The sequence below is a fragment of the Habropoda laboriosa genome, unplaced genomic scaffold, assembly GCF_001263275.1.
Source record: "Habropoda laboriosa isolate 0110345459 unplaced genomic scaffold, ASM126327v1 scaffold197, whole genome shotgun sequence".
In the NCBI taxonomy this organism is placed as follows: domain Eukaryota; kingdom Metazoa; phylum Arthropoda; class Insecta; order Hymenoptera; family Apidae; genus Habropoda; species Habropoda laboriosa.
In genome coordinates, this window is record NW_017100305.1 from 12,547 (window position 1) to 24,799 (window position 12,253).

The 12,253-nt window shown below is 45.3% G+C and overlaps 1 protein-coding gene across 1 annotated transcript in view; it reads right to left on the reverse strand.

Moving 5' to 3' along the window:
- Positions 1-2,818: 2,818 nt before the first annotated feature.
- Positions 2,819-12,253, reverse strand: part of LOC108573991 — a 13,057-nt gene continuing 3,622 nt past the window's right edge. The window contains 2 exon segments of the mRNA XM_017936489.1: positions 2,819-4,725; positions 4,728-5,074. Of these exon segments, the coding sequence (XP_017791978.1) occupies positions 4,640-4,725; positions 4,728-4,899 (258 nt within the window). The 5' untranslated portion in view covers positions 4,900-5,074 and the 3' untranslated portion in view covers positions 2,819-4,639.

A 12,253-nucleotide genomic window follows, 5' to 3' on the forward strand; every position in this document is an offset into this window, starting at 1 on the left:
GTATATCGCGTAGATGAACGAGAGGAAAGAGTTAGTACCTTAACACTATATATGTACATCGTGGAATCACAACATTAACGAATAATTAACAAAATTTTAACAACAAAACACAGGCACAACAACGAACAATAACACACGCGACCGTGAACTGCGGAACGTATTCGAATACGCTGGAAGACGAGAGGTCGCGCCATCTGGCGACAATTTTACGTAGCACAGTTTGTGTAGAAAATCGAGACGGTACGGCATGGATAGAGCTACGTCACTGCCTACTTTATCCGCGGGCGAGCTGGCGAGTTGAAGCGAGTCGACAGATGCCGCCCACGGTATATGAATTACATTTTTTTTGTTCTTCTTTTAGATGCTCGCAAATTGAAGGAAATTGAAGCCAATTTGTAACAATCAGCTGTCGTGGTTGAACATATTCTCCCGGAGACTGCAGATAGCGTGCTAGTATTAATTTAACGCTCGATGCGTCAACCCGTCTAATTAACCTTCATTATCCTCGTACGTGCTCCGTGGTGGACGAAATGTAACGTGAAAGCGACGAAAGGAAAGGAAATTTCCTTCCGTGCAACCGATTTAATACCACGGGGATAAAGACCATTTCACACTGATGACTATTGGAACCAGAGAGAGAAAAAACGTTCTATGCTAATTTAAAGGCCGTTCAGAAGGAATAAAGACTTCTTTGAAATTCATGAATTCCCTCGGTATATCGCGAAGGTGAAGAGAAGTACGGTTACACCGGTTATTTTCCAATTTCAAAATAAATTGTCACCGGTATCACCTCTGAAAGTCAGACGTTCGCGAGATCGTCGGTAAGTCCCCCACCCCCGCAACTCTGGACACTACTTAAATATCACCGAGAGAGGCACAAGCGTAGACATTGATCGCCCCGGCTATCGTATTCTTTCGCCGCGTTCAAGTTTCTCGTTCACCTCGGTCCAGATTACCCCGTCGTGCCTCTGCAGTGTATCGCCAATGATTCACGTCGATATGAAAATAACTCACGCCGAATAAATATATTTAATAACCTTGTCCGCGACTGAAACGCGATAACTCCTCGTTTTAACAAGGGAGAGACGTTACGTAAAACGAAAAACGAGGACGCCTTTTAGAGCTGCTGCTCGTTCTTCGGGAATAACTCTATCGGTATATTTACCACTTGCTGGTTAATTCGAAAATATTTCGAAAAAATATCAACCTCGCATGAAAATTTAAAGAACTCGACGCTGCAGTCGGTAACGTCCAAGGTCGCCTTAAGGGTGTTCCAAGGTCGTTTCAAGGTCGTTCCAAGGACATTTGTGTATCGAAGGAGAATTCGAGTGCATTCGACGTTAGTTCTACTTCGTCCAACTTCCGCGTGTCGTATAAAAGAATGAAAATCGATGCGTTTGTTTGCCCGCCTTTGTCTGGTACTACTTTCAATGTATACCGAGTAAATAGTGGGACATTTACGGTCGTTTATCGAGCGATACTCGCTGTGGTATTCGTCAGGCCGTATTCACTATCGACTACCACCAAATCACACGGTGCAGCCTGCATTTGACTAATTCTATAAAAAGCAAATGTCGATAAACTTGAGGAATATCCTTGAAACCTGCAACTAATAATTTTTCTTATCGATGTTCTGTATGTCACCAATTCTTTTTCAATTCTCTAATCAGCGTGATTTGTTTTCCATCGTTGTTATCTTCGAACATCGTTGGCCTTCGTTTCCAGAAAATCGCTGACTACGAAACGGTCAGCGAAATCTGTCGCGATGGCGAGCGTAATCGCGAATAAATCAAGAAGGCAGAGTGTGGGGTAGCATGATGCATATTTATGCGACCATCGGTAACCGGGAAATGAAATTCGAACATTTACGGCGTGACGCGTTCGTTTCGCGGTCGAAAAACTTCTATCCTGAATCGAATAGACGTGTATACACACACGGACAATCCTCTTCTCTGTTCTCCGTCGAACGAGTTCTCGTTCGAAGAAGGAACTTTCATTAACTCGGCGAAAATAACGGTGGAAAGTGTTTGGAAAAAGAGACACACGGGCTCTTCTTTTTTTCCCTTCCTTCCTCCCTCGTGCAGACAAACAAAGTCTGTTTGCGTTGGAATCGAGGAACAAAAGTGTGCGGCTGTTATCATCGGAACGTAGTGAAACCATTATCCGCGTTATTTCACTCGAAAAGGAAATCTCGCCGAGTAAATTGGCTCCGGCTGCGCCGCTCCAATTTTTATCCAATCGAGTGATCGATCGGCGGTGATAGAAGGATTAAAGAACACGTTGAAAATATTGTTTATACTCGTCGGCAGGCGAGAAACAAAACAGAGAAAAAAGGAGAGCGAACATGTGCGTATGAACAATAAAATATGCTTCAGAGTCGATGTAAAAATTGCGAAAACTAGAGACAAAATGGATAACGATGACGAGTATCCTCGTGGAGGATACACGAGGATGACAGAGGTGGAAAATATGATATATACTGGTACGAGGTTGTACAACTGGTTCGGGGTTTTATTAAAAAAACATAAACAAATAGCATTTTACACAGATTGATCGGGATCGTTCGATAGAAGCTTTACACACGTTATCTCGCTCGTTCGTATCTTCTTATTCCTTGAATATATGTATATCCTCCTTTGCACACGTACAATCAATCATCGTTTTATACTTAACACACACTCTCTCTCTCTCTCTCATTCAAGTTTTATCCTTCTCTTTCAATTTCACGTTAGCAAAAATTCCGCTCATGTACACACGGATGATTTATCGAAGACACTTTGCAGGATCGACCGGATTCGTGGTTACACACACTCTCTCTCTCTCTCTCTCATTCAAGTTTTATCCTTCTCTTTCAATTTCACGTTAGCAAAAATTCCGCTCATGTACACACGGATGATTTATCGAAGACACTTTGCAGGATCGACCGGATTCGTGGTTCGTGTAAATTTGTCGCCGTGAAGCTCCGCGTTTCGCCGCGTTTCTCGGTTCATCGAAACACGTTCCCCAGAAATTGTCGGTTTAAAAAAAAATTGCACCACGAGGGAAAGAAGAGAGAAGATCGCAATTTGTTCGTACGAGTCCGGGGATTCGTTGGAAGATTTTCGAGAAAGGGTTAAAAATGGCGTCGAACGGGGAGAAAAATGTATTCGATACAGATCGAATATGTGCTCTTTTTTTTCTCTCTCCCAACGAAGGTTGTTCAGCGAGCAACGGACTGTAACGCTATCGGTGATGCTCGAAACTTGGCTCGATTTCTCAATCCGCCACGGCGGCGGCGGTGGTCCGTCGATTTCCACACCGGCGGAAACTTTTCCATTTGCTGAGCTCGCGCGTCGAGAAACTTTTCGACTCTTTTTCCCACCCACCGTAATACCCAGGCTCTTTCTCAGCCAGCGTGCAAAATACACACGCGGAAAACACCTAATTGATCGAAAGAATCCGGATGCAAACGCGGATATTAAACCGGAAGCCGCTCGACCGTGTATACGATTATCGGTTGGAAAATGTTGATAGGGGAAAAACAAAGCGGCGTGTATATCGTAGATTACAAATTTTCCGTTCGAATGAGACGCAACGATTCGGTTATTACTCGGCGAGCATCGATATCACGGGAAAAGGGTGGAAAAATAGAGGGAAAGAAAGATGTATGTACGTATGCGCGAGCTTTCGAACCGATGCGGCTATTATACATTCACAAAAGAATCTGCGCGTGTATATATATACGTGTGCTTGTTTGTAGGTATGTATGTGCAAAGTAAGCGAACTGCGAGTCACGAAAGGTTTTCACGAAATATCTCGAGTACTGCTACTCTCGTTTGGCACAGGGTCGCCTCGGTTTTTCGAGGCCAGAGGAGATTCGTCGATACCATCAAACGAGTAAGGAGGTTTTTAATGCACGCTCGAATATACCCTCTCTCGTCACCCTTTGATGTTGTTTTCCTTCTTCTTCTTCCTTTCGTTTCGCGTGCCTATGCAGAAAGTCCAGCGTCGCGCACTTTTCTCCTCGTCGAGTTTCACGAAAAATCTACTCGAACCGCGGCGGTCTGCCCGTCGTCTACACACGGCCGTTCCGTATTTGTCCCGCGACGTGTATTTTCTACGTGGTTACCGAAGGGTGGCAGCCTTAAAGGGAGAACGACACGGATCGGCGAATAAATATAAAAACTCTCGGGTCGTAACTCTTTTCGAAGACTCCAGGGCCAATCGTTCTTCTTTTTTCTCCCCCCCCCCTCTCTCTCTCTCTCTTTTTCCGATGTGAAAAACACACACTTTTCTCGATTTCTCGAAATTTCCCTCCGTACCTCGATGAAATCATACGGGATTAAGCGGCGACTGTTTAAATCGGGAATGCAGGTTTCGTCGAAAGTACCGTTTAGCGAACTGCACCCGTTTCTCGTGTCGAATCCCAGAGTAGCACGGTGAATCCTTCATCAACCACGCTCTCTACCCCTCTCTCTCTTTCTATCTATTCGACAGGCTTCTCTCCTACAGATCCAAGGTGCTCTCTCGTGTTTCCCTGCACGTGTCGAGGAGTACTCCGGTCCCCGATTCGATTCGTCGCGGCGACTTCCGTTGCCGAGATACACTCGAACGGGCCAGCAAACCCCCCGAAAGATCGTGAGTTGAACTCGAGGCTTATTTAACCGCCAATTAACAACCATGGTAGAATGACGGTGACGCAGAGAGCTGCCAGGCAACTGGCACACATCGCCAGAGGACTGGCAGGGGTTCCGCCTCGATCATGTAATCCTCGTCACGCTCGAATTCACGAACTTCGACGTCGCAACGGAAGCAGACGCGTCCGCTCTTCAAATGCGAACTGTCCCGCCTCAACAGTAGAGCAGAACCTTTGCGCTCGATCTTCCATCCAGGCTCTTGAAGCAGCATACGAGTCATCATCTTCTTCTTCTATCTGGGTATATACGGTCTGGTTTTCACCGAATTTTTCAAAGGCCAACTAGAACCTCTATGGCCTCCTCTCTTTGTGTCCACCGACGATGCAGCTGCCAAGGTGGATTCTCCAGTTCCGATATTCACCGAGGTCGAGAACCCTGGCCGAAGTGTTCCTCGCTACCTGAAAGACAAGACAGACAGTCAATAGAGGGAAGGTTCGTATACAGAGGTGAGATCGAGAGGAGTAGCGGGTTCCGTCTCGAGACGTCGTACACAATAGCCGTGAGCAGATTAATCACGTATCTCTCTAGCCTCTGTTCCAATTTTCACGCGAGCGAGATAGGTGTAATCTAATCGTCGTCGTATGATTCAACGCGCGTTACACGTTTCGGGACTTATCGGCCGTTTCACCACGAAAACGGTGTTCTTTTTGTTCGACGAGCAACGTACAGTTTGTCGAGGAACGCTAATTGCTTCCGATGCACGAACCACGAGAAAGAAACGTGGAACGGGAAGATGGAAAGGTGAAATCCGGTTCCGAGGGGACGCTTTCGTTTACGTGATTGTAAGAGGAGAGCTGGAAGATGGCGGGTCGGATAGGCGGAACCGGAATTGATTAAAGGGAACAGGATGTAGGAAGAATTATTGTCCGGGAGGAGTCTTTTATATTGGAATAAGAAGAATCGATTAAAAATCGATCAAACCGGTCGTCGACCTGGTATCGTAAACCAGTCGAAGATACTGAGAACGAATTTACTTCTGAGTTGCAGGTAGAAAGATTCGAGGACCTTTCTTCGTGTTAGACAAACGACAGCTTGTTTTTTAGATGGAGAAAACGTAGAGAATGTTGCAAATTCGAATTTGCAGGAGAGAGAAAAGCACAGACGACAGAGGCGGTTTCGACGAGAAACTTAACGCGGCCATTAGACGGCCGGGGAAGATTTAGTTAGCAGGTGGTTCGAATTTATGAGCATTTAATACGCAGACAACGATGCCACGGGCGTTCCTCCATCAACTTCCACCGCGTAGAGGAACGAGAATTAATCGAAGCAACTTCAGCTATTCCACCGCAGCTTCCGTGAACGCCGGCAAGTTGACTGTTAAACCAGCCGAAACTCGCGCCTCGTTCCACAGAAACTGTAACCGCGATTCCGTGCACGTGATACCGCGCGATTGCAGCGCAAACATCGTTCACCAAACTGAGAGGAGGGGAAAATAGTTAATCGAGCAACAACGAGGTATTCGGCGAATCGACTATCGTCCATAAACATCCGCCACGTTTGTCTATCTGCCGATTGTTCTTCGTCGACCAATGAATACCGGCGAGTGTTTCTCTCGTCTTTGGAGTATTATACGCGACAGACGTTGCGTCGTAACAATTCTTCCCCTCTTCGTGAATGGATAGTTGGAAGAGGCAAAGGACGAAGGTCGTAAAAGTGAAAGCGACAGTTGGCAGGCCCTTCGAGAAGATTTTGGATAAAGGACGAGGCCCGGTGATGCGTTGACCATTTTAACAATGGGGGAAAGACAGGAGTAGCGTTCGGGTATGGTGGGAGATGGAAGGTGAGGGAAGAATTTTTTCTTGAAGATTGAGAGTGTGGTTTTGAGAGTCAGAGTGTGATTTGGAGAGTCAAAGTATCATTTAGAGAGTCAAAGTGTGACTTCGAGAGTCAAAGTATCCTTTTGAGAGTCAAAGTGGGATTCTGAGAGTCAGAGTGTGATTTTCAGAGTCAGAGTGTCATTTAGAGAGTCACAGTGTCGTTTTGAGAGTCAAAGTGGGATTTTGAGAGTCAGAGTATCATTTAGAGAGTCAAAGTATCATTTTGAGAGGCAGAGACAATAACGCAGCCTTGTGAAGAGCGATATTAATTATCAAACTTAGTGTCAACAACATTAAGCGTAGTTGTATAGTTCATTTTCAATAAAACACACTTTGTTTTAAATTACACCTACCTAGTCTTGATCACAGAAGACTATATTCTAATCCTGCCTAAGTCCATTTATCTCCACGATTTTTCTTCAACTATCAACTACACACAATCCAAAATGACGTAACTATCTACATAGAGTGACCTTAGCACGCTATATAAATTTTTACCACACTATTCCCCGATAAACCTCGTACTAAATAATTTTACACCTTTCGTTACACTATTTTACTCGTTATCACCGAATGAGTCATCGTTCTCCCTTCCATACCAAGTTAAACAAGGAAAGTACGCGAAATCTGAGCAGCTGAGCCAAGCAATGTAACAAAATATCGCACAAATAACCCAACCGAGATACCAAAAACACTCTCGGTTAAACAAGAGTGCAAAAAAACGATCAACTTAACCATCGTCTCAGAACAACGACGTTCAACTCAATGCCACTATTCATCCAATCATTTCTGCAACCTCACCGACACTTAAAGTTCCACATTACGATACTCTTGAAGAAAAAAAAACTTTTTTCTCAATACACCAACTACGTCACTTCTACGCGATATGCTAATTGGCTGGAATATTTCGGAATAATCACACTCGGAGATTAACATATCCTCGAAGAAGTGATTTTTCGGACCAGCTGCACGTATAGCTGGTGAAGAAAGGAACCGTCTCGCAGATTCCAGCGATAAATCTCCGGTGGAAAGTAAAGACCGTTCCGGGTACGTGATCGAGCGAGTCGCTCGTTTCTCAGGAGAAACGAACCATCAATAATAAGCCGTGAAAACTGGTCAAGAGGTATTAAGTTCGGAAACGGAGAACTTTCATCGGCACGACCTTCCATGTCGGGCTTTGCCCTAGTTTCGTTCCTCCTCTCTCCCTCCTCCATGCTTCGACTATTAGTACAGATTAGACGGAGTTTAAACCAGCTCTCCTAAGTCGGTACACGCGGAAAATCTATGCATGAAAGAAAAATCATTTCTTCCCTCTCAACGTATCTCACTCTTCCATCCTTCGACTACAGATGAGACGGAGTTTGAAGCAGCTCTCCTAAGTCGGTACACACGGAAAATCTATGCAAGAAAAGAAAACCTTTTTTTTCTCTTAAATTCCACCTTCTTTCTTCTCTCCCTCTTCAACGTAACTCACTTCTCCATCCTTCGACTACAGATTAGACGGAGTTTGAAGCAGCTCCTAAGTCGGTACACACGGAAAATCTATGCAAGAAAGAAAAACCTCTTTTTCTCTTATATTCCACCTTCTTTTCTTCTCTCTCTCTCTCTCTCTGTCTCTTCAACATATCTCATTCCTCCATCCTTCGACTATAATTACCGATTAGACGGAGTTTAAAGCACCACCTAAGTCGATACACACGGAAAATGTATGGAAGAAAGAAAAACCATTTTTCCCCTTATACTCCACCTTCTTTTCTTCCCTCTCTCTCTCCCTCTTCAACGTATGAATTATAAACTCGGCCCGATTGAACCTCGCGTATGACGCACGATCGTTAACTTTCACAATACACGTCCACCACACGGTACACGAAGTAATGAAACACATTCACCGACGGGGAAAGATACGCGGTCGTTTCTGTGTGCGACAATGCGCAACGGGTTGCTGACTTAACTGCACCGACGATTGAGGTTCTGGCCGCGGCTCTAATAATAGACGTAGCAGTGAACTTTGCACGGTGAATCGATCGCCGTGCAACCTATAAATTCTAAACTCCATCCCTGACTCGTACACGTGCGTGTGTGTGTGTGTGTGTGTGTATTCATCGTGGATCGATGTCCATTGCAAAAAAAAAAGGAAAAAAAAATCCCTCGAAACGCACGAAAACGCCTGTCGTTTCGGTACGAGACGAAGGGTGAAACGTGCATTTTCTCTTTTTCCCTCCGGAGGGGTGCAAGTTGATCGAATTGGCCGGGTGAAATCGTGGCGGAACAAAGGGCGAGGAGGAGAAGCGTAGAAAAACGTGGCAGGAAATTTGATTACACGCAAGAGACGCGGCCGGAGAGTTAGTCGAATAGAGAGAAACTATACGGTTCGAGGAGGACACGCGAAGCACTCCGCGCGCGATGTACTTTATATCTCGGTCCGTCGTTTTGTTCGCAGCTAGCTCGCTCAAGGACGTAACGAGATTCAGGAACAACAACTCTCTAGCTTCATCGTACTCTATTCCAATCTAGACACACAGAGAGAGAGAGAGAGAGACGCACACACGCGTGTTTCTTCGGTCACGTCACTTTTCCACCTGGATTCGACGAAGGAGAAGGAAGAGAAAAAGAGAGAAACGAGGGTACCAGGCGGGCTGATTACAAACGCCAGCGCTAATTATTCGAAACACACAATAGGGGAACGCGATATCCTTCGGCGTGCACACGCGTTTTAATCGGATCAGGTTATCGGTTATCGGCTTTGGAAACGAGTTATTAACAACCACGCGAAATTCATAATTCAACGCTGTTCGAATTTGTACCACGGCTGTTCTTGATACACGATATGAAAGAAAATTTCACCAGGTTGATGGAACCTTTTCCAAAGAAACGATTTTTTTCCCGCCTTTTTCCCGGGCTGACTAAAAATTAGCGAACCGTGAATTTGCAACGGAACATAGCTAGTAACACGTACGCTCTCCTTTTGAGAGCCGTCGTGTTTCGTATTTCCGTTCGTCGAACGAACGGAGAGGTGAATTTTTCCTCTTTTTTTCTCGATAGTATTTCTAGGGAGAGAGGGAGAAAGGTTTAATTGAAAGGTGGAAGTGCGAGTATACGCGCGTAGGAAAGTTAAGTAGATACGGTCGTTTCGTGATCAGACACCTTTCCCACTGTACCGTGTCCGTTCTATCGCCTCCTCTACCCTCCGGGACTATTTTAATCCGTAGGAAAATAAGTGGAGCAACTCCCGGTCCTTCTCATTTATAAGGCAAACCGTGGGGCGACGCGAGTCGTGCCAAGTGGAGGACACACTGCGGCAACTTGGAGTGTTCGAATTCTACCGAAACGTTCGACGGGGAGAACCCGTCGTGCCGAACCACCGCCGTCATAACGTCGCGTGTTCAATGGCGCAATCAGAGTTTTCAGCGGTAAAGGATTCAGCGTTAAACCTCCGCGACCGTGTGACACGCTCCGACTACTTTGATTCACGAGAATCTCTCTCTCTCTGGCTCTCGCGTTTTCCTTTGGAAAAAGGTGGCGGGGAGAGACGGGGAGAGACGTCGAGGTGAAGAAGTGTGTCGTTCCATTAATTGTGGCAATTGCCGGGTAAAACGCTTTGAAAATGTTTCTTCGGCACTCTCGTTAGGGAATACCGTGGCGAAAATCGCGTCGCCGAGAAAGAGGACGTTCTAGAAAGTACGAGCTGTGCCCGAGAGCACGGAGTGCTACTTGCTGCATACTTCTCTCTCCTTTTCACGTTTTTTCTTCTCGCTCTTTTTTATTATTCCATGGATCATGATTTTCTATATAAAACGAACGTCTGTGCTTCTTCTTTTTTCTCTCTATTTCGCGTAAACAGCGATTTTTGCGAAACTGAAAGCTCCTTCGAGTGGCAGCGGGGATTCTGCTCGAGAGAGGAGGGTTATCGTCGCTCGATAGAGACGTAGAAACACCGGTTCGGACGAAACGTTTTTCAATTGTGCTAATGGCGGAGGTTTCCAGCGATTTCTCCGCGGTGCTCATTGAACTGGTTCCACGAGTGAAAAAAGAAACGCGTGTTCTCCGGCAAGTGGACGAAATAAACGTTGTTGCTACTTTCGAGAGAGGCGCGAACGTGGGGAGAGAGAACGCGAGCGGAGGAGGAAAAGTCGCGTTAGAAAGGACTCGCGTCGGCTGAAAAGAAGAAACGATCAAAGGAGAGAAGGTGGAGAGAGAAAAGTTTCGGACCAGCGGCGAGTGAAGGTGGCCATTATATTCGATACACCTTAACTCTTACCGCTTAATGGCAATTCTCTGTCAACGTAACCCAAATTGGCGGTTCGGCGACAGCCAGTTTCGCAAGCTTTCATCCGGCCAACTAATGGCTTCCGTTCGAAGAAACAAAACTGGGCAAAAGGGACCGTAAGCGTTTGTACCGTTCGACCGTACTAGGGTCCTTCTCTATATACACTCACGTTCGCGAGTATTCGAACGCGAAGGAAATTTAAACAGTCGTTACAACGTTATTAAGAGAATTAAGAGAAATTATTCTGTTTCGAATCTCGTAGTGCAAAGTGTACTTTAATACTACTACCAAATGATTCATACTACACTCGTAACTCCATTCGTAAAAAAGAGGCAACGATTAAATTTTCCGTGTTTCCTTGCAATTCCTTCTCTAATCAGTACGTAAATTCACTTTTTCTAGATAAGTGTGACAGAAGTATTTTCCTTGCAACTATGGTACGATAAAAGTGAATAAATTTAAAATCAACTTTTTGCAAAAATAATTACTCGCGAAGGTTGCTTAACAGAAATATATATTTATTTAAATCAGATAACGCTTAAACTAATTTTAAAGTGTAGGCGACACGATGCACGTAGGAAGAATGTCCACGACAAAAAGGCTCCCTTTTTCCCTGGGAAAGTCCCAGGAAGTGGCGGCGCGGGCCTACATTGCCCAGGCAATACTCTTGTCCTCGCCAGGCCTTAATATTCAACTTAATATTCAATGCTAAAACTTGGTAATAAAGTCGATTTTCTTATTAACGAATTTCAGATATCTACGACGACATGTAACTTAAATCATGTAACAAGTACCAACGTCAGCGCGGGTCAAAGTTCAATCAACTAAATATAATTCATCAGAAAAAGCAAAAGGCTATAAATACCGAAGTTTGTCATTTTTCACGCGTTTTACGACACTCGTAATCTCTCTAGCCGTCGTTTGCACCAACTTTTAATTTGCAAATTAAGAAATCGATCAGTCGGACGTCGATTTAATTCACGGACGATTTATTCCGTTGACCGGTTCAGTTTCTGCTTTATAAATCAGAGGCGAAGTCGTAAATACGCGGGGCAACGATTGAGAAGAGAGAGAGAAAAACGAGAAATACATTTCCATGACGAACGACCTATAATTGCAGCCGGGCGGCGATCCATCGAACGGCCGGTACAAACGCGCGACAAGAAATTGCTCCCCGCCGCGTCTCTGAATGTACAATCAGCGTGCATTATGGATGCGAAACGAGAGAATCGTTACCGGGCGGCGAGCATCGAGCTCGTTTCGTTCGCAGATTCGGTAGCGAAAACGGTGGCTCTGACTCCGGAGCTCTAAAGACGCTCTAATAAGGAGACGACGATATTCGAGGCATTTACGATTCGCGACAAACCTTCCGCTTCGGTATACACACGCGAGGGGAAAGAGAAGTAGAATGTTCCAATTTAGTAAATTGCGAAGGAGAGAGAGAGAGAGGGAGAGGCCTCCTTTTGCTTAGCTCCGCGCGTCCTATCCCCCTT